General features: G+C 40.8%; 5 protein-coding genes across 5 annotated transcripts in view; 1 reads left to right on the forward strand and 4 right to left on the reverse strand.

Moving 5' to 3' along the window:
* The window catches only part of LOC108100921, a 28093-nt gene extending 20889 nt beyond the window's left edge, over positions 1-7204 (forward strand). Inside the window, exons 5-7 of the mRNA XM_017205040.1 lie at positions 5640-5757; positions 5821-5952; positions 6506-7204. Coding sequence (XP_017060529.1) covers positions 5640-5757; positions 5821-5952; positions 6506-6979 — 724 coding nt within the window. The 3' untranslated portion in view covers positions 6980-7204. The remainder of the gene's footprint in view (positions 1-5639; positions 5758-5820; positions 5953-6505) is intronic.
* LOC108100920 (protein phosphatase 1H) lies at positions 1000-5094 on the reverse strand. The gene is made up of 3 exons (XM_017205039.2): positions 4420-5094; positions 1946-3411; positions 1000-1547 (listed from the first exon to the last, which is right to left on the reverse strand). Exons 1-3 carry the CDS (start codon positions 4773-4775, stop codon positions 1438-1440), a joined length of 1932 nt encoding a protein of 643 aa, XP_017060528.1. The 5' UTR covers positions 4776-5094; the 3' UTR covers positions 1000-1437.
* A 756-nt stretch (positions 7205-7960) lies between the features above and the next one.
* Positions 7961-10734, reverse strand: LOC108100915 (clusterin-associated protein 1). The gene is made up of 4 exons (XM_017205029.2): positions 10398-10734; positions 9170-10336; positions 8209-8496; positions 7961-8150 (listed from the first exon to the last, which is right to left on the reverse strand). Exons 1-4 carry the CDS (start codon positions 10417-10419, stop codon positions 8041-8043), a joined length of 1587 nt encoding a protein of 528 aa, XP_017060518.1. The 5' UTR covers positions 10420-10734; the 3' UTR covers positions 7961-8040.
* A 2658-nt stretch (positions 10735-13392) lies between these two features.
* LOC108100913 (ataxin-8-like) lies at positions 13393-13791 on the reverse strand. Its single transcript, XM_017205027.1, has one exon. It carries the CDS (start codon positions 13789-13791, stop codon positions 13393-13395), a length of 399 nt encoding a protein of 132 aa, XP_017060516.1.
* A 6775-nt stretch (positions 13792-20566) lies between these two features.
* Positions 20567-21166, reverse strand: LOC108100914 (PH domain-containing protein DDB_G0287875). Its single transcript, XM_017205028.2, has one exon. The coding sequence runs from the start codon at positions 21164-21166 to the stop codon at positions 20567-20569; it is 600 nt and encodes a 199-aa protein (XP_017060517.2).
* Between the last annotated feature and the right edge of the window lie 690 nt (positions 21167-21856).

Genomic DNA, 21856 nt, shown 5'->3' on the forward strand with positions numbered 1-21856 from the left:
CAGAACATGATCAAATTACAACATTTTTCCTTATTTCCTCATATTTGAGAAATAAATGTCAATGATTGTGATTATCATCAAGAAAAGATTTTAAGTTATGCCAAACACTCATTGTTTCAATCATTAGTAACACGTGAAAAACAATTCTGAAATCGTGAGCCACAGATTAATGAATTCGCACAACATTTATAACAAACAAGTTAAAGCTAAAACTGATGGCAAACCTTTCAAGGGTATGATGTCCGTATGTAACAAATATGTTGATGTTAACAAATTATTGCAAACTCGTGTTTTAAAGCGCGACATTCCTGAGCGCTTTATAGTGATGATTACGATAAATATCATCACAAGTTATTACGATATATTACGATAAAATAGATCTGGGCTTACTCGAAAAAGACAGAGACGACAGACAGTGCGAAAGAGACAAAAATATTTTTGTGTTTGATCCCAGTGCCCGACCTGCTCCCAGCTACTAAAACCATTTTAATCGGACCTCGATCTCGACCTGGACATCCTGAAAACCAAAACTACATATGTGGATGCTACGTACATATATTTTCTTAGTAGATTTTTACAGCTTCCAGAACTATATATTCATATGAACGAAATCCGATAAAACATAATAAAATATTAAATTATAATGAGCAACACTTTTATTGTAATCGATATCGATTCGGAATTATTGTAAAGTTGAATCATAAAAAACAAAATAACAAAAAATAAATACCAATGAAGAGTTTAAAATAGTTTTCATGATTGGGTTTCGCTTTTTGTTAATCTACTGTTTGGTTTTCCTAAGGCAAATTTATATTTGTTAAGTTCATATTGTTTAAGAAAAAGTGCTATAACATTTTAAAATTGTTACCTTTACAATTAATATATATTTATTATGCTTTTCTTGGTTCTATTTGTTTCAAATTGAAATTTATTTCTATTTATTTGGAGTCCAGCTGTACATTTTTGAATTTTCCATCAACCCAATAATTCGTTCGCCCGTTTCTAGTTAACAATAGTTGTTTTTATTTTATCATTTCGTTTGTTTTTGTAGCTTAAAATACTTTTTAATTGGTTTCTTGTTGTATGTTTTCAATTGGAATCATAGGGTTTTGATTTGTGTTAATTGAAAAATTCGCCACCATTACTCTGCGGCTTTGTTCATCCATTAATTGTTTTGGATAAAAATAAATACACTTAGTTACAGCAAATTATTGTACAATGTAATGAAGTTGACTTTGTTTTTGTTTGTTTTGGTTTGTACATAAGCAAATTATGTAGAAACTTTGAATGTTTTGAATTTGTTCTTGTGTGTGGAGTGTAAAAAAATATAGATGTGCCAATAACTGTCGCATCTGTATCCATATCCATATCCATTTGAATATTGCTGTGTGTCTAGATAAGCCCAATATATCGGCTGTGTGGCAGGACCCTTTTGTCCTAGTGCTTGCCCTTGCCCTTGCGACCCTTCTGCTGCTGATGAGGCTGCTGCCGCGTCGTCGTCGCGTCGTTTCCCTTATCATTATCCCTCTCCTTGCCGGTGTCAGTCGCTGGAATATATAGACATTTTTAAAACATTTCACATGAGTTCTCCAATATTCAAAAACTATTTCTTGTTGCGCGCAAACTAAATGGAATATTAAATTGGGTCGTGTGCCCCTTTCAACTCGAAATTGTTGTGCTCCGAAAGGGTTTCAACATTCTTGGTTATTAAATCAATTTTTATTTTATTCTTGGGTTTTGTAAAAGCAAGGCTAATCTTGAGAAAAAGTTTGTTTTAGTTTGTGTTTTAAATTATTTTATTTTAAATTTTTGTGCATTATTAGAAGTGAAAACACAGGAGCAATTGGGCAATCTGATTAGTAACGAATAGAAATTTAAATCAAACCGATCAGCAACAGCTATTTGAATCGTTGAGTTCGTTGATAACTGGGCACCTATGACTCACCTCCTGAATCCGGTTCTTTCAACTGCACCTGCTCCAACGAAGGGGTCAGCTCGACCACCAGGGTCTCGTCGACGGCTTCCGCCAAGCGCGGTTGCTTCTCCGTTTGCTTCTGCGAGCCCCTGGCCTCGTGCACGACCACCTCGCCCTCTTCCTCCTCCTCGACGACGTGCGCCTCCTCGGCGATGACGCCGTTGAGCACGTTGACCGCCTCCTGGGCCATGTTGGCCTGCGCCTGCCGGCGTCGATGCTCGAGATCCCGCTTGTAGTTCTGCGTCCACTCCACGTGCTCCTTGTAATACTGGGAAACCGGGATCACGATCACCGAGATGTCGTCCACGGTGGCGGCTGCCTTGCTGTCGGCGAGTCGCCAGTGGCCCGAGTCGTTGATCTTCCCGCGGGCACGGGCCACCAGCTCCTGGGCGACCATTGTGTAGCGATGCTTTTCCGTTGGATACTTGGACAGCGTCTGGAAGACGGTGCGTGAAACGGCCTCGTTCTCGGACACGTCCCACAGGCCGTCGGTGGCCATGACGAGCACGCCGTAGTCACCGTCCCGGTTGTCCTCGTCGGGAATGCACACCACCTGCGTGAGATCCCGCTGCCTCACATCGGGATGGGGCGTGAGGAAGGGTTTTATCTGAATGCCCGTGTTGATCGCCAGCAGCTCGTGGTCGCCGAAGCCCCGCGTTACGCCCAGGGTGCCCAGCAGGCGGCTTCTCTTGCCCTCGCCGTTGACCACGGGCATGCCGAGATCCTCCCTGGTCAGCGTCTTGTACGTCCAGCCGCGCATGGTGCCCTGCCGGCAGAGGATGCGCTGGCCCATGTCCTTGATGTGCGGCCGCTTGGCGTACTCCATGGCCACGTAGTGCTGGCCCATGAGGTGCGGCTTCAACCTGGCCACATTCAGCAGGCGTTCGCGCTCCGTTTCGGGCGTGTGATCCGCGGAGAACGGCACTGGGTAGCAGCTGGCCTCCAGGGGATCCGGTTCGATGCCGGAATCCGAGTCCGTTCGTGGCTTCTCGGGCGTCGCGCGCCGCTGACAGAGCACAGCTCTCGAGTCGCCGGCATTCGCCACGTACATCTTGCCGTCGATGAACAGGGAGACGCAGGCGGTGCAGCCACCCGCATCGCGGTAACGATCACTGTCCTGCGCTATCAGCGCGTCCATGCTGAAGAAGGCACTCTCCAGCGCACCGACGATCAGCTCGTCCTTGGTCACGCGCCGCTGAAAGTAGATGGGGTGTGGGAACGTAGGATTCAGCTTGCTGCCATCCCCGCCGCCACTGGCGGCCTCCCCATCGCGTGGCAGCAGCAATTCTAGGCAGTCCACGAGCTTCTCGTGCAGGATGTGATGGAACTGATGCGAGGCGGCCAGGGCGGCTCCGTATCCGGCGTGTCCGTCGAAGATGCCGAAGTATGTGTATGGAAGGTCCGGGTGCTTGTGCTCCGGATCCGAAAGTACTTGCCTGGGGATGGGAAAGAACATTGGAAGGTTAGGCAAGTTCACTATTTAGGTTTCATTTGATTAATAAGCTCAGTGTAGTTTACCATATCTAAAATAAACAGAAACTAATACGAGTTTCTTTGAAATGTAAAGTGGACAATTTTCCGCTCATTAATTGATTGATATATAACCGCAAATTTCCAGGTATTTCAAGTATTCTATATAATGTTTTACATTTACATAAAACCAATCAAAAAGCTGGTCGGGTTTTTCTGCTCAAAATAATGTTTATACCTAAGATTTCCCTCGTTACTTTTTGTTTTCAAGAAACACAAGTATTATACATTTTAAACTTCCCTATAGTTTTTATTTCCTTCTATTTCATACAACAAAATGCGTTGCATAGTAAATTAAAACCCTATCTTGACTGTGCGTAAACAATAATCTTAGTTGCTCTCTGGAGATTCTTGACACTCGTCTCAAAGAAAACATGAAAAACAAACACATTCCTCTTAAAAAATAACCCATGAGATTTAGTAATAGTGACGCAACCTTCAGACATGGATATAAACAAACATACTTAATACATTTCCATCTCGCTTGCCTTATATTTTCTTAAGAATTCTAAATCTAAATATTTGATTGCAAGTGAAATGTATATTAATTCCTGCTAGATGCTATGATTTCATGATTATTTTGGAGATGGTATTAGTTTTATTTAACTATATAAAGTTTTTAAAAGAAGTTTTCTGACTTGATTTGTTAGTAATCGATAATAATCTGCTAAAAAGGACTGGGTGCCCTTCATAAGCGCTTAAATGTATTGCACAAAGAAACCTAAGCAAACGTGTACCCAAATACAATTCCATGATAAAATCGATAGTGAGATGCTAAGAGGATGTGAAATCCACAATTGGCAACCCGACAAATACAGGGATCGCCTAAACAAATGAGGGCTTGGAAGAGCTAGATGATTGGATGGATAGTCAGACGGTACGTGGCCTAGACCTCCGTGTGGTGTCCCACTCACCGGCAGAAGGCTCCCTGGTCCTCGTTCCACTCGGACTTTCCCGAGTTGACGCACTCGGCGTATCCAGTGCCCCAGGGCAGCAGGTTTATGTCGCGCGGCACAATGATGGGTCGCACATTGTGGTCCGCCGAGGCGCGCAGCTCGTCCGGCGTAAGGAGCTGCAGAAAAGGCGGCCGGGCGTAGGGGAACTTATCCGGCATTGGCTGTCCGCCAGAGCCGCCGAACCGTAGTCTCTGGTGCGGCGAGCTGTGGTGGTGGCCGCCTCCAGCTCCACTGCTCCGCTCACCGCTGCCTGGGAGAGGTGGCAAGTCTGGCGCTATGGCCGATATAAAACGCTCCTTTAAGTTGCTAAACATTTTTCTTTCTTCCTCCTTCTCGCTCTCTCCTGTACGTTTTGCTGTCGCGCTCTCGCTCACTCCCACTGACGTGGCGAGCTTGCGTTGTTGTTGTGCTGCTGCCTCTTTTACTGAACTGGTATTTATTCCTTCTGTGGGGTTAATGTGAACGGGCTTATATACGCGGCGACGTGGGGTCTCCGATCTGATGCACTAGCCTATGGGGCGAACTAATTGCACGAGAAATAGGCGACAGCTTTGCGGACTTGGTTCTGTTTTTTTTTTTTTAACAAAATAAATCGATTAGCGCGGCAGTGTGGCCGTGCCGCAGCGTATTAGAATACCATCGTTCTACGCCAGATTAAAGAAAAATACTATAAATATTAATTGCAAAGAAATAACAGTGCAGTAAGAATGAAGTCATTTTAACTTAAAGTAGGCAAAAATAATTACAACAACATTAACTATATTGCAAATCATTCAACTATATTGCAATGTATGTAAATTAAATCAAGTATGTATATGCATGCAAACATGAAAATATTGCAATGTTTTTAAAAAAATTAAATCAAATTCATGCTATTGAAACTTAAACTTGAATAAAATAACCATAATACTTTACAAAATTGGGAAAACAAGTGCATGTGTTTCGGTGTTCAGATTTTGGCATTATTGCGCAAATAGGGTTTGCACATTTCAAACATGCCGCCAACATATACTTTACATCGAGAAATACCATAATGTAATGTAAAGAACAATCGTCTTACCGATTTTACATTCGAGGCCAGTTATTCAGTGTTGTTTAACCACCAGAATAGTTTGTGCGAAATTTAAATTCTAAAGATAGGTGTATTCATTGTTTTTACCTTTTCTTGTTTATTTCAGGTCGGAACACAGCGAACTGCGCGACATTATCATCAAGTCGAACGCATCGGGCATAGCTTTGGATCAACAAAAGGTGGATCAGTATATAAAGGCTATGTCTTTGAATGGCAATGAAAAGGTGGAGTATTTGATTTAAACACAATTATTGCCACAGATTTTAATGCGATCATTCGTCTTGCAGGTTAACACTGAAAAGCTGGCAGCCATGTGGATGTATGCCACGCAAATGGGAAGTCTGCCGCCGCCATCAGTTCGGAAATTGACGCCTCCTTCGCGACAGATCATGCTGATTCCCTCCACAGCTGGCAGCGGGGTGAGATTAACGGCATTTTTGAATCCAATATCTGTAAAGCTTTTACCAAATAATCAATCAAAATTAACACGCAAAACGAGTTATTTATAAAACATTTGTAAACAACCTTAAAAAAGTAGTGTTCAACTGATAACCGTTTAGCTGTAATTTTACGGCTTCTTCCGTTGATTTATAAAGTTTATTATTATGAATTCATTGATAAATTTAAATTTCATTGCAAACATAGCATTCCTCAATAGACAAATATTGTTTTGTCTTTTCATTGTAGAAAAAGATTGATTATCAATTTATAAAATTATGTTTTATCAATTTATTTATTGATTTATTTAAATTTCGTTGCAAAGATATAATTTTTTAATAGACAAACATTTTTTTTTTTTTTTGATCAAAAACGATGTTTGCAACACAATTTTAATTTAGTGTATAATTTAAAATATATATATTTTTGTATAAAGCCAAGTAGTGAGTTGGATTGGTTGTGGGCTTCAAAAGACCTAATATTTTGTTTAAATAATAAGTGTGCCCAAATAAATATAATTTTTAAATAATGCAGATGGCCCCACCTCCGCCCACACGGATGCCCCCTCCGCCACCGGGCTCCGGAGCTGGGCTTTTGCTGCCGGTTCCGCCGCTGCCGCCGCAGTACCGCGGGATGACCCTTCCGTACATGCGACCCGGACCCGGATCCGTGCTGTACGCCCATCCGTCCAGCTTGAGCGGTACGTACCGCACCCACAAGAGCACCAAGTCGGCGGAGATCAACGGGCAGCGGCGGCGCCGTCGGGCGGGCAAGTCGGACGCCAATCGCCGCCAGCGCCGCAAGTCGGAGGCGGACGTCCTGGACGGAGCACCCAACTTCCAGTATACGGGCCTGGACCGAGCCATCGCCGATAGCTTCCTGGCCAGGCAGGAGCAGTCGCAGGCGGGCAGCCACGTGGACTACTCGTCGTCGGCATCCTCGGACTTGTACGGCGGCCGGAGGGCCTCCTCCAAAACGAAGATCGTCTGCCGGGATGTGGTGATGTGAACGAAATGCGTACAGTCCAAAGCCCCAATTCCGCGCTTCTTTTGTACATATATTTCCATTCAGCAGCGACGAGGGCACATCTTTGTCCGGCCCACAAGACAAGTTACCCCTTTTAGTCCTATCCATAACTCTGTCCCTATATCTACATGTGCTTAGTAATTGTAAGACACTTATAAATATGAATCGAATAAAGTTATATATACATATATATATATATTAAACATATTTCGAACATTTTTTTTTGAACACGAGAAATTTTTTGAAGACAAAAGGGTTCTTAGTTCTGAATATGAACCATAACTTAAAAGTCAATTTAATACGTAACTAGTTAATTATTACTTGAGTTGTAGAAAAAATGTGTTCAGTTTAACAAAGCACATTGTTTTGGTATTTATGTATTATATTTACATATATAAATATTAGGATTACATGCTAAAGTTAATATTCTGGTTGATTTTGATCTAAATGCTAAATCCCACTCTCCTTCCCCACCAGGTAATTAAGTCCCTTAATACCTTTTTTTCAACTCTGACCTTGGCATATTTAATTCTGGAGAGCCGGGTATAACGATAATTTTGTATTTTTGGCCCAATGTTTTAAAAACTCAAAATTTGTCCAAGTTAATTAACAGGATTGAGTTCATAACAAAAAACTAAGTATTTGGAAAATATACAAAAATTTGTTTTTTTTTTAAACAAGCTTGCTTTTTTAAGAGAGCCGATTTAGGGTCTATAGCATGTTTGTCCGATTTTTGTGTAGTGTGTTGTGAGTGCTTGGGGAAGTTGATTTTATATATTTTTATATATTTATATATTTTTATTTCCTTGCAGAGCGTTTTATAATATCAATCAGAAGTTCTGGCCCGATCGATCTGGCCCGTTCCGACTTATGTATATACTATGTGCAATAACTACACAACTTTCTGTCTTTAGTCTTTTCCAAAAAGGAAAATTAACAATCTTGCAAAATAGAAACCAATAATTGAAATTGTTGAGAAAGGGTTCTTTATTGGTGACAACCTGAATGCGTTTATAAAATCCGTAGAAAATGATCGTTTAACCCTAGAAATCCTCGTCGCTGTGGTGCTCTGCTTTGTTGGCGGTCTTCGGTCGGAGCGGCAGTTCTCCAGTTAACTTTGAAATGCTAATGTCATCGATCGAGTTGAGGTCAACTGGGGGTAAAGAACATTATAAAGTGCCTTATTAAGGAAGTATAGTTGCGAGACTCACAGTCGTCATCGCCGGCTCCCAATGCAATGTTGCTCATGCCACTGATTCCGCTGATGCCGCTCATCCCGCTCATTCCGCTCATGCCCATGATCTCGCCCACATCCAGTTCACTCTCGGAACTCCCGAAGCTGCTGTCGTCGTCCCGGGAATTGAGCATGCTGCTTCCGGGTCCGTTCCGGCCATTCCGGTGGCCGCCACCCGCCTCTCCGCCAGCTGCGCCTCCTCTTCGAGAGCCTCGAGCGGCTCTGGCATCGCCTCCTCCTTCTCCTCCTCCTGCTGTCCCTCGTCCTGTGGAGATTTTAATCGATCATAATGTGAATGGTGATTATCACTGATGATGAGGAACGACGAAACTAAAATACAACTTAATGGGATCTCCAGAAATGAAGGGATCAATTATAGTTAGACTCTAAGTCTTAGAATAAGCTGGATAAGTTTGCCAGCTGTCAACAAATATATGTACATATGTATATACATATCTTACATATGCATTTGTTGAAAGCTGGCAAACTTATCGTTATGTATGTATGTATGTAAGTATGCTTTTTTTTAATTGGTTTTTAAGTGTTGGGAAAAACCTGCTGGTGATAACATTTTCATTTAATGATTACTCTTGTATTTAACAAGCTTAATTACGTCAACTGCTACTGAATTTATGCAAAGTCCTTAATGCAATTGGTTCATGAATTGAGCAGAAAAGCGTTCGCAAAAACGCTATTTAATTTATTTAAAACGAATGCTAATTAGTGTGACGAGTCATTAGCAAAAAGTGTGGCCAAATCTTAGACGCTTGAAAACTTTACATGTTCAAAAATTCGTGAAGTTTATACTATTTACATATGTACATATGTATGTAAGTAAATACATATGTAAGTGTGATTTTGAAGGGTGCCCCAATACTGATGGTCTCTTATTACTTTGTATGACAGCTCTTTGGGAGAAAACAAGACCGAATCCTCACCTGCGACTCCCTTCCTGCTCCTGCCGGTGGTGGGTCTCATCCGCGAGGTGGCGGTGCCAGGACGCTTTTCCTGGGCAGAGGCGAGGCTGTTCTGCTGCATCAGCTTGTCCTCGTCCCGGATGTCGGGTATCTCCGAGTCCAGGCCGAAGACACTCCTGCCATTGACCACCATGTCGAGGCCGGAGGCCGCCTCGGCTCCGTCATCCACCTCGTCATCATCGTCCAGGTCGTCGTCATCATCGTCATCGTCATCGTCCTCGATGAGCCCCTCCGGGATGAAGGGCATGGAGCTCTCGGCGGGCTTCTGCAGCACGGGCGAGGCGATGGGCGTGGCTCGCTTGGTGCGCAGCTCCAGCTGGGACTTCAGGGCGTCCCGCACGTGCAGCCGGAGGAAGTAGCGCTGGAAGAGCTGCTGCAGCTCCTTCTCGCACTCCTCGAACTCGGCCATGTGCGCCGGCCGGATGCGATGCAGCGCCTCCAGCCGCTGGCGGGTCCGCTCCAGCTCCGCCCTGCGGCGCTGCAACTTGGAGCTCAGGGCATTCAGTTCCACCTTGCCCGCCTCCAGCTGGGCCCTGCTCGACTGCAGGCGCACCTGACTGGCCTGGATGGCGTTCTTCAGCGTCCGCTCCACGCCGAGCAGCTCCAGGGGTCGCTGGGCCTGCGAGGTGCGTGCCTCCTTGTGCAGCAGCTCCTTCGAGAGCAGCTCGTAAATGGTGGTGCCGCGCTGCGTCAGCTCCGCCGCCAGCTCCCTGGCCTTGCGCAGCTCCTCCATCTTGTCGCCGATGTCCACCGGGTTGAGGCTCCGGTACTGCTCCCTCTGCTCCTCCTCGTCGCGGTCCGCCTCCTGTTGACCCGGCGCCGTCAGCAGGCGGGTGATCTTCTGCAGCTCCGCTGCCGTGACCGCTGCAGCCGCGTACAGTTTCCGGGGGTTCAGGCGAATCGCCGCCTTGGTCACAAAGAACTCCGTGGCCGAGCGGACGAGGAGCACCCGCTGTTCCTCGGACTCCACCCCGCCGGGCAAGGTGGCTCCCGGCTCCATCAGGCCGGCCAGCCACTGGAGCAGCTCGGCGACTATGTGAAAGCTGGCCAGGCTGCCGTGCGGATTGGCCAGGGATTGCAGCGGGAATACCCGCGGAAAGCCCAGCAGCTTGAGGTGCTCTCCCAGATCTGAAAGGGCGAAGTTCTCCGTGAGGATGAGGGACGGGAGGAGGAGGGATTCTGTACTCACCTCGCACATCCTTGAAGGACATTTCTGGACTCCGACGGGTTCGCCTCCTTTCGCTGCGCCGGCTGCGCTGGCAATTGCACTTTCCACACCGTCATTTGTTGTGGTCTCTGGGGCCTTTGTTTGCGCCATCGAATCCCAAATTGAGGTTGCCGGGCAACGAAAAATCCACTGGGAAAAATGCCTAGCAAGTCTCCCGAATTTGGAATGTATTTAAGGTACGAATGTTGAAGAACAGAATGCATATAATATTTATAGCATAACATTTTAACTTAAAACAAAATATGTTTGTCTCAAAACCATTAAATTGTACAAAATATAGAAGCTCATTTCGACCATTGTTGTTTTCAGAGTAATGAGGAATAATATGTTATACTAAATATAAATGTATTAGAAGGTAAAGAATTAGAAAATATTACAATCCGTTTACTTATTCTTCTTTATTGCAGTGTACTTTTGCCAATTGCTGACTAGTTGGACACATATAGTTTACATTTGGATGGAATATTAATCGTATAAAACATAACCTTATAAAAATATGATATATGTATCTGTTTCTGAGTAATTTATCAAATTGTAAAAATGCATAAGTTTTTTTAACCTTAATATCTTCCGCGGTGTAAGGAATAAGCTAGGTGGTCTCATAATGAGGAATAATATAAATTACAAAATGCTAAAATGTATAGATTTATTTGATTTTTGGCAGTGTACTTTTGCCAATTGGTGACTGGTTTCCGTTCAACTGCTGTGGTCGGTCACACAAAGTTCACCTTGGAAACGGTTGCGCGGTGCCTTTCCACCGAATTTTTAGGGGATGTAAAGTTCCAACTTTTGTTCGTACTTCGCAAATATATTTTCACCTGAGGGTTCAGTTCGCCCGTCAGGGGGCGCCAGTCACGCTTTTTAGGACCTGTTGCCGGTTGGTCGTGTTTTTTGAAAGTTTCCTTGCAAGACGCTTACATCTCGTTTTCCCACTCATTACTTTTTGTTTCCAAAGCGTAGAGTTTTTCTAATTTCCGTTTTATTCTAAGTCCGCTCTTTATGCCGCTGACAGATTTTAATCAGCGAGCAGAATAAGTTTAGCAACCTGTGATGAAAGTTAATAGGCGAGTAAATAGAGGGGGAAATCCTATCGATTTTGCGTTTTAAATTAGTTCATATACATAGTTTGCTTCTGAGCCGATAAAGAGATGTCAGTCTGGTAAATAATATATGTACATAGGTAGAGTAGAATCCACTTATAGCGACTTTCAAGGGACCGACGAGTTTCTGTCGTTATACCCGGAAGACGCACTAAGCAGAAGGATTTAAGTGTATAAGTCTGTCTGGGGACCAATCAAGCCATCGAGTTTTCGTCGCAATACCCGGACGGACACTATAAGCGGAGTCGCTAAAAGCGGATTCTACTGTATTTCCATTACTTTTCTTTTCTTTTTTAAAAGAATAGTTAGTGACCAAGTTGAATGGGATAGCCTTAGTGGTTTGGGTTGTGCGTAAACTTCTAGATTTTTTTGGTGGCCGGCTTATATGTATATGTTCATACATATCTTCTGAAATTTCATGCTAAAAAAAAAAAAAAATTACATTTTCGACATGAAAGTATTTTGAAAAGAGGTTATTTATACAGTATAATCCGGTTATAGCGACTTTCAAGGGACCGACGTCGTTATTCCCGGGAGACGCACTAAGCAAAAGGAACAAAAAAACATTTTTTTTTTTTATTTACGGTTGCCGTCTTCGTAATAGGTTCTTAAAATAAATCAAATTAGCTTTTTAATTAAAACGAAAAATTTAATAAATTCAAAGGCATGGGTTACTCATAATACTAAAAACTGAGTGAGCTTATTATTGCATATTTTGCATTTGCCGAATTTACGCTTTTAGTTTTACTCGGAAAAATGCAGACAAAACTAGAAATATAACGGGACATCTCATGGAATAGGATATCATGGTATAATAATTCTACCATGTAGGATATAAGGTCTGCACACGCAGTGTGACGTCGGCATTGCACTTCGACTCTCTCTCTCTCTCTCGCAGCAGCGTAGTTAAGGCGACAGCTAAAACTAACAGAGAGTAGTTACAGTAGAATCCTGTTATAACGACTCCGGTTATAGTGTCCATCCGGGTTTTGGGACGAAAACTCGATGGCTTGATTGGTCCCCAGACAGACATATACACTTATATCATTTTGCTTAGTGCGTCTTCCGGGTATAACGACAAAAACTCGTCGGTCCCTTGAAAGTCGCTATAAGCGGATTCTACTGTATCCGTAAACCAAAACTAGAGCAATGAAGATGATGTGTTTTCGATATGTGCGCATAACAGCACTCTTTTATAATCTAAGAAATACCAGTACGTAGTATTTACTATAAGTGTTTTATTTTTGCTTTGTCATGGTATGGTCGCAATGAATCTCGCAAGAGAGAGCGAGAAAAAATCATTCTCTGAATTCGGACAATGTCGTCATCAGAATAGCGAAAAAATCGAAATTAAATAGAATGGGGTAAAATATCAAAAAAATTTAAATGCAGTTATTTTCAGAAATGCCTTAAAAACTGAACAATACATTTTCAAATGAATTAGAAAAACTTTACAAAAAAATCAAATCGCATTTTGGGGATTTCTTTTATGGTTTTCATGTCAGTTCTTCTGCGCCTTCCCGTTTTTTAATGCCTTATTTATTTTCTCATATGTAAATTCATTGTTGTCAAGCCTTTATGGATTTCGCGTCTATGTACAGATACAAACATGTATGTACATACGTAGCATGTACGAATCCCTCATTTTTGTAGCGCGCAAATCCCTCTGGTTGTTGTCACTCAGTGCAAAAAGACATCAACAGTATGTTAAAATGTTTAAATGCGGTCTTTTCCCCTTTAATTCTTTTTAAATGTTCAACATATATTTGGCAAAATGGTGGGTCAATTCGGGAGAAATAACATTTTTGATACAGTGAAATGTTGAGCCTCTTAGCCAAAATAAATGGAATCGATTTTTAATAGGTTTTTCGTCGCTTGCTGTCCAAGAACTTCAGGTGGCTCATTGAGGGGAACACACCACACGTCTGGCAGGACTTCTCCACCAGGGCGACTGCCTGCGGCTTAGCTTTCTCCTTGACGCGAGCTTTCTCCTGATCCTGCTTCTGCTCCTTGACTAGGTCCTGCTTTTGTTTCAGCTTCTGGTCCTGCTCAGAGTCCGGTTCCTGCTTCTGCTCTTGATCCTCCTTTTGGATCTGCTCTTCTTCCTGCTCCTGAAACGGTTTCTTGACCTGCTTTCGGACCTGCTCCTGGTTCTGCTCTTGGTCCCCTGACTTATGGCGCTTCGGCCGGGAAGAGGTCGGTTTATCAGTTTGGGTGCCACTCGGCTTGAGGGGAAATCCTGAACTGCGCTTCATGCCTGACAAAATGGTACAAAATTAGAAAAAACTCCGATCACCAGAAAATGGCACCAGCTGCAATCACAAAGCGGACGCTTATAATTTTTTGACGTTTGACAGGAGACTCTAGTCCTCAGCAAATAATACCAAAACTATAAATTTAGTATATTGCATATAGAGTTGTCACCAAAAGCTTACCTAAAAAAATAAAGACGGTAACTCTAATTCTAAAATCGGATGCCTAATCCCAATATTCGAACTCTTAAAGTTTCCAAGATTAGACATTCATTCAAACGAAGCTTGTGCGTTTTTATCATTAGAAACCCAATCATGAATCAAAATCGCTACATTATAAAAACTGTGGATGCCACAGAATATTGTTGTCTGTAGGCGTATCCATACTGGGGTTAACAAGGCAAAAAAATTTAATTTAATAAAAAAGGTCTATAAAGGTAAGAAGAGAAAGAATGGTCAAATGCTCTGCTTAAGAATATACATAAATTCTTTTTGAGGTCGCAAGTACTTTCTTTCTTATTTTATAATCCTTTAATAATTGCAGAATAGCCTATTTGCTTGGATTAGAAAAATAAAATTGAAAAGTTAAAATTGGGAGCTATTAATATTAAAAAATACCCTTTCTAACGAGGTGCACAATCACTTTTTATATTTGTGACAACTAGTGATTTAAGAATTTTAGAGAAGTGGTTTTTAATGACAACTCTTAAGTCAATACCACAACCAATTTTTTGATAATCATTAGGTTTCTGGTATTATTTTCTGAGGCCTTCCCTCCTGATGACTCGACAATTGAGTGGCTTTTGCAGTTTCTTGACTACTCAAATATCATCACGTTTTACACAAATTTTTTGTCATCGTTTCGTTATCGGAATGGTAGACAAACCCTCGGGCAATATCTGGCTTGTCTTTCAGAAAACACAGTATGATTTCATCCTGGAGCGTTGACTTATGCTTCCCCCTGAAAACAATAGCTTTGCATTTAGTTTTAAATACACAAAATAAATACACAAAATATTTGTGTTTTTTACAATAAGGGGCTGCCACCTTTTTTGCAGTTTTCACTCCATTATTCTCAACAACTTTTTTACTGCACTTTTGTCATTTAAGAAACGAAATTAATCATATTTATTTATAAAAAGCTTATTTAACTTTTCTTTATAAATATTTTTTTCTTCGTTTACATTTAATAAGTATTTTTAAGTGTTGTTTCGTTCCACTACAAGTACGGCAGCATTGACGATAACTTTTGGCAATAGATTTATCGGCCCCTTAGCAAAACGAAATTTGCTGTTGCCGACGGCAAATATTTTATTTATGAAATCATGCTGGGGGTCATGCAGAAAAAATTATTTAAAAAATAAATACGAATTAGTCTACTGATGGTGTGAAATGAACATCAATAGACCAAGGAGTCAACTATTTTTTCCTTTTGCATTAAGAACCGATTTGATGTAGAAAAAGGCATTCACTTTTCATTTCGACAAAAAAAACTTGCCCGTTTTTAAAAACGAAAAAATCCTGTGAAAGTGAAAACGGGAGCACCAATTCTCGTTTTTGAAAACGAAAACGAGAGAATCTTGTGAAAGTGAAAACCGGAGCCTGCCTGATATTCTTGATCAGCATTACGATCAGAATCCAAATACGTATGTATGTACGTTTGTCCGTCTGTCTGCCTGTCCGTTTCTCTTCAAACTAGTCTCTCAGTTTTAAAGCTATCTTGCTGAAACTTTACCAAAAGGTGTGTAGTTATTTCACGCAGTATATAAGTCAGAACGGGCCGGATCGGCCGACTATATCGGATAGCTCCCATACGAGAGAATGAAATAAAAAATTCTCACGCCGTTGTTTTTGATCAGATCGTCTTGATTTCTTCCAGATGGCGTTTTCTAACTGTTATTGAATTTCGGATTAAGTTTGATCAAAATCGGATAACTCTATCATATAGCTGCCATAGGAGAGATCAAAATGTATATATAGAGTTAATGGAAATTAATTGATAACGTCATTGTTTTTCATCACACGACTATGATTTTTTGAGTATTAAAATTTTTTAACCTTGATTTATAAAAAAAATTTCATAAAAATCGGACAACTATATAATATAGCTGCCATAGGAAAGATTGAAAAATCTATATAGAATTAACGGAAATAAAATGATAACATTGTTGTGATGATGATGATTTTTGGAATATAGAGTTTTCTAACGACTCTTGAATAACAAATAAAATTTCATCAAAATCAGACGACTATATCATATAGCTGCCATATGAACAATAGTCAAAAATATGGAAAATAAATAGAAAAGTCGTCATAGCTTCGCTGTTGTTTAGCCTTTGTGTATTCTGTTCGAAATATTTGATGACTGCAAGGGTATATCAGCTTCGGCTTGCCGAAGCTAGCTTCCTTTCTTGTTTTTTATTGTTATTGTCAGTTATGGATCTTAAAAATATTTTTACTTAACATAATATGCAATTTTATAAAATCCAGCGAGTTGCACCGTTGAAGCTCTGAAGATTAGTGTTGGTTAGTGAGTGTAAATTGTAACCCAGAAATACCTTAAAATTGCTGTGTTCTCCATCCACTTCAAGTTGAGTGGTTAATCGGTCGGCCAAAGGTTAATTCAGATGTGTAGCTATCATCCTTGGAGGCCTGCGTCTCGGGTTTCACTTGACCGCCAGCTGTTTGTATCTGGATGCACTGCCATTAATGCCTAGAGGTGCCACTCGGTGAGCTGCCAACCGCCCCCATTACCCCTTACCCCTTATCCCCTTTGCACCGGACTCCAGTTTCCACTGTTTGAAGTGTGATCCAGACTGGCACCCCCCCCGCCCCATTATCGTTGCCATTAATAGATAAGTGCGTTGCCTTTAGTTTAACATTAAAATGTTGTTTCAATTATAAAATACACTCAAGTAGGTATCGCTTTTGAAATTAATTTTGAACAATCTCATAAATTAGAAAGTTACTCTCTCTAACACTAGCGAAAATGCTGTATAAAATAAATACAAATTGTACGGCAAAAATTAGTTAAATCTATAAAAAACCACTGCAAATTTAAAGGGGGTTTCAGTATTTATTTGTATAGCAATAAGTTTTTTTAACTACATTTGAATTAATAAAGACATTTTAGGAAATCAGACTACATCATATATTAAAAAATCTATATAAAATTTATGGACAAAATATTACATCGTAGTTTTTTTTATCATTCGAGCATGATCTTTGGATAAAGAGTTTTTTTATAATAATAATATTAACCAGTAAAAGAAAAAGAGCGAATGGGCTTCTATGTGATTAGACATTCAAGCATTTTGCTTGATATTAAGCAATTGGTTCCGATAATGGAAAATAAAAAAAATCATTTCTAGAAATAAAAAAACTTATGAAAAATTCGAAATGGAGATAAACTATATACAGTAGAATCCTGTTATAACGACTCCGCTTATAGTGTCCGTCCGGGTATTGCGACGAAAACTCGATGGCTTGATTGGTCCCCAGACAGACTTATACACCTAAATCCTTCTGCTTAGTGCGTCCTCCGGGTATAACGACGAAAAATCGTCGGTCCCTTGAAAGTCGCTATAAGCGGATTCTACTGTACAGCAGAATCCTGTTATAACGACTCCGCTTATAGTGTCCGTCCGGGTATTGCGACGAAAACTCGATGGCTTGATTGGTCCCCAGACAGACTTTTACACTTAAATCCTTCTGCTTAGTGCGTCTTCCGGGTATAACGACGAAAAATCGTCGGTCCCTTGAAAGTCGCTATAACACTTTATCGCTGATTGTGTAAGGATTAATTAACGATAAGAAACAATAGAAAAAAGCTTCCTTTCTTATTTTTACTGCAAAAATCATAATGTAAAGTTTGTTGAAAAATAGGTTAAAAATTTTGAAAACACTTTATTATTTTATATTAAATTGGTAAATCCAAAAAACTTGAAGTTTTTTTAAAGTTTTTATTTAGTTTAATGTTTTAAGGCAGGTTCTCACCTTGTAGGGCCGAAAAATTGACATTTTAAAAAAAAATTGTTTTGAGAAAACGTTTAAGATAAAAATCTGAAATTTGTAACTTTATTTGAAAACATATTTATTTTGCGAAAAAAATTTCAAAATTGAAAAATCAAAAAAGGGGCGGGAGGGGGCGTTACTCAGTTGCAACTTTTCGGCAAAAAAGGTGCATAAAATGAACTAGGATCAGAAAAAAAAAATGAAAATTGCAAAAGTTATTAGCTTTTGAAAAAAATTCGATTTTCGCGCTTTTTTTCTCACTAATTATTTTCTTAATTAAACAGTTTTCAATATTTTTGGATAATCCTAGTTCATTAGTTAAAGGAAACAATAAGGAACACTTAAAAAAAATTGATGACGATTAGTTAACCCCAACGCCTTCAATTACTTCCGTAAGGTCCGAAAACGTGGTTCCGAGATAAACGCGTTTAAAGTTTTTGCTTCCAATGGCCGGTGCTCGACATGTGCTCCAAGTAAGGGCCTGTAACTTTTGTAATATTTTAAATTTGGATCTGAAATTTTTAAATTGTCGAGTAACAAAATTACCTAGAAATAACGGAGTTGTGCAAATCCAATAGTATAATTTTTTTTTAAATAAATTATATCTTATAGATTGGTTGATAGTTGGCTGAAGTTTAACATATATTTAATAATAAAATATGTAGTGGCTATACAAAATCGTCATGCCAATCGGAACGTAAGGATTGATCTCATCCGTCTGAATAGCAATTTAAAGTACTTTATTTCAATATAGTTAGATGATACTTGATGGTTTCTAAAGTTCTGGTACTATGCCCAAAAAGTGGGCAGATCGGGGGTAAAGCGCGAAAAGCGCAGACACCCGAGGGCATGCAAATATGGGCAGATGTGGACATAAGTACATGCGAGCCGACGCCTGCCACCAAATGACGAGGCCAATGGAGTTGATAGATCCAACTAAGACGTCTACGCTGGCCGCCCATCCAACTCCCCCGATTACCACCCCGGACCCACTGAATAAACACCAGGCAGTCCGAGCTGGAGGTCCCCGAACAACAAGGACAACACGGTTTTGGTTTTGGTCCTCAACTCGTATCATTTCGCACACTTGGTCGTGAGACGTTTATGCGTTGTTATTAGGCTGCTAGAAAATATTATTCTTTTTTATATTTATAAAACCGAAAATGTCCCTTTTCCTATTGGACAACCTAATTGTTCTTGGGTAATGGTGCTTAAATTCATTAACCAGTTTTTATAGAAATCTAATAGTTGCATCTTAGAGTGCTAATTTTATATGTACCATTATTTTACAGAAAAAATGTAAAACTCTCCATAATTTGTAGACCAAAGTTTAAAAGGTTTCCATTGTTTTTTACCTAAAAGGTATGCACTTTTCCTCCTTCTATCTAAGCAAACAAAGTCATTTTATTTGTGTTGGCCTTTTTGGAGTGCAGTCCTGTTTCCAACGTTAAACGTTCGCCGTGTAAACTGTCTGAAAGACAAGGCAAAACTGGCGACTGGGCCGAGCAGGAAGCCTTTGAGCCTTGAGGTCACTGCAAATGCGTGACGCGTGAAAATTCGTCAAATGCAGGCAAACTGACATGGAGAAGCGATTGCATCCCGGCATCCCTCGCATCCCTTGCATCCCCTGAACCGCCTGCTTCCTCTGTATCCTTCACATCCTTGGCATCCTTCGCCACGCCCAGCAAACGCTGCTTAAATATGCACAAAGACACACGCACGGCCAAAAGCCCACCAAGATGTGCTTGTTGGTGCAAAAGTGGGTGTGCGAGTGGGGGGCGCGGGGTGGGTGTTGTGAGGGGGCGTGGCTCAGTTGGCAGTCGACTGATTAAGCAGCAGGACCAACGACCCAGCAACCAGCACTCAGCAGCCAGCAGGTCCAAGAATCAAGGACCAAGGACCAAGGACCCATGTGAGTGGCTGTCATCGCCGCGATTCGAGGCATTCATATGGTAACAAGCGGTTCACACCACTTGAATCGCAATTAAAAGTCAGAATCTGAATCTTATGGCTACCCGGAACAAAGCCAGACATCGGACAGCTTCATAAATCGGTTCTTATAGTGGCATCATGATGCATTCCCCACAAAAAAGAAGTATAGTGACGGGCATCTTGAATTAATGATTTCAATCTCTAAATCGTTCTTACAATTGTGATAATGCCTCTCAAGAGCAAAACCATAAAGCACCTTACACATTAGATGTTTTTGGGACTTTGGTCCAATTTTTTAAAATTTTTTGATCAATAATGTATATAGGTTTGGAAACGCCTCTTCATTGTGATGCAAACTTCTGATATATAATATAATATATTCTGGTGGTTAGAGCTGAAAACTGTTTTTTCTAAAAAAATTTTTACACGTATTTCGACTTATAATAATTCAATAAGTGGAGGCTGAGTAAAACTTAGGTTTATAAGAAATAGTAAAATTTCTTTTAGTTTAGTCAGCATTTTAAAAAGGTCCTAATAAAAATTGTACAACAAATTCTTTGAGCAAAACCAGCTTGTATGTGTGTGGGTTGGAAGTGCTGCGATACGACTACTATATAGTTATGAAAACAAATTATTTGAATGTAGGAGATGTTATATATTTATATATTAAATATATGTACATATAAACAAGAGTGTTGGGAAACAAGTGAAATGTCATTTGGATTGAAAAGTGTTGGGAAACACTTGTCAAATTTGATGATATTAAAGTGAAAGTGCTCGTACGTATGTGTATTTTTTGCAGCAGTCTCAAATGGTGAAGTGTAGTGCCGATCTACTGGAGCTCCGCTGATTGCGGGGCTTGCCCTTTTCCGTCGTCCTGCGCCTTCCCCTTCTCCTTTTCCTCATTCTCATTCTCATCCTTCTCCTGCCCCATATCCGCTTTCAGTTCCTTGGACCTCCGCTCGTAGGAGTCGATGCGTCTCTCCAGACGGTCCACCTCCAGCCACATCTGGGAGGCCAGCTGCCAGGGTGGCGGTGGATCCTTGTTGATGTGCTCCATCAGCGTGACCAAGCGCTTCCGGTCCCAGTGGTGGGCCTCCTCGCGCCTGTTCGTCTCCAAGTACTTCAGGAAGCTCATCTGCGGCTCCCCGGACTTCGAAGTGACCGCTCCGCCGCCCTCCGACTGGCAGGACTTCTCGGGCTTCTCGAGGACTTCCGGCGGATCACCTGTCGCCTTGACCTCGACCTGCTCCTTCTCCTCGTTCTGCTCTTTTTCTTGCTTTTGGATCGGCTCCTGGTCCTTCTCCTGGTCCTGCTCTTTTTCCTCTAGCTTTTGTCGCTTCGGCTGATCAGTGGTTGGGTCAGCAGCTTGGGTGCCAGCCGGAGTGGCACTGCTCGAGGGGATTCTCGAAATGCGCTTCTTTGGGGCCATGACTCTAGCTTACAAAATCGCCGAAAGTTAAGGAAAAAAGTTCGGATTCCCTGAAAATCACACCACCTTGAACCGAAAAGCTGAAGATTGTAATTGTCAGCTTTGACAGGAAAAAATCGAATCTAATAATCATAGCTCGATTATATTGGTTGTGGAGTTGATAAAAGAGTTGTCACCAAAAAGGCTTATCTGTAATATTTTTTGAAAACTCTGGATAACCTGCAACCTAAAAACTATGTTCTTTCATTTTCATTCTAAAATACTAAAAATGAATATAGGAGCTCGATTTAAAGTCGTGGGAAGTAGCCTATAAAGAATTAATTTTTTTTTGGAAAAAATTAAATTTTTTTTTGGAAAAAATTAAATTTTTTTTTGGAAAAAATTAAATTTTTTTTTGGAAAAAATTAAATTTTTTTAGAAACACTGTTATCATGTATTATCGTGTTGTTTTTCATTTGGACTTTCCATGTTTGCCTTTTTTAAAAACGTTAACAGTTTTAGTTTTTCAGTTTTGTCAATAGCTTAGTTCTTTTGGTGACTTTTACAACGGCGTATTAATATTTAAAAATTTTTCAAATTTATTTTTCTGACAAGTGGATATATATATGTTACTAATATACTCGTATTTTGTAGGTAAGTTTACATTGTGCCATGTAAAATATTGTATTTTCTGACTTTTCATGTATTTTG

This window comes from Drosophila ficusphila, unplaced genomic scaffold, assembly GCF_018152265.1.
Source record: "Drosophila ficusphila isolate 14025-0441.05 unplaced genomic scaffold, ASM1815226v1 contig_197, whole genome shotgun sequence".
In the NCBI taxonomy this organism is placed as follows: Eukaryota; Metazoa; Arthropoda; class Insecta; order Diptera; family Drosophilidae; genus Drosophila; species Drosophila ficusphila.

Coding starts and splice junctions, on each gene's coding strand:
- LOC108100920 (XM_017205039.2), bottom strand. CDS start 4,775: ATGTTTAGCAACTTAAAGGAGCGTTTTATATCGGCCATAGCGCCAGAC. Junction 3,412..4,419: donor GACCAGGGAGCCTTCTGCCG/GTGAGTGGGACA, acceptor TCCCATCCCCAG/GCAAGTACTTTCGGATCCGG. Junction 1,548..1,945: donor GAAAGAACCGGATTCAGGAG/GTGAGTCATAGG, acceptor TATATATTCCAG/CGACTGACACCGGCAAGGAG.
- LOC108100915 (XM_017205029.2), bottom strand. CDS start 10,419: ATGTCCTTCAAGGATGTGCGAG. Junction 10,337..10,397: donor GTCCTTCAAGGATGTGCGAG/GTGAGTACAGAA, acceptor TCGCCCTTTCAG/ATCTGGGAGAGCACCTCAAG. Junction 8,151..8,208: donor GGGAGCCGGCGATGACGACT/GTGAGTCTCGCA, acceptor CTTTACCCCCAG/TTGACCTCAACTCGATCGAT.
- LOC108100913 (XM_017205027.1), bottom strand. CDS start 13,791: ATGAAGCGCAGTTCAGGATTTCCCCTCAAGCCGAGTGGCACCCAAACT.
- LOC108100914 (XM_017205028.2), bottom strand. CDS start 21,166: ATGGCCCCAAAGAAGCGCATTTCGAGAATCCCCTCGAGCAGTGCCACT.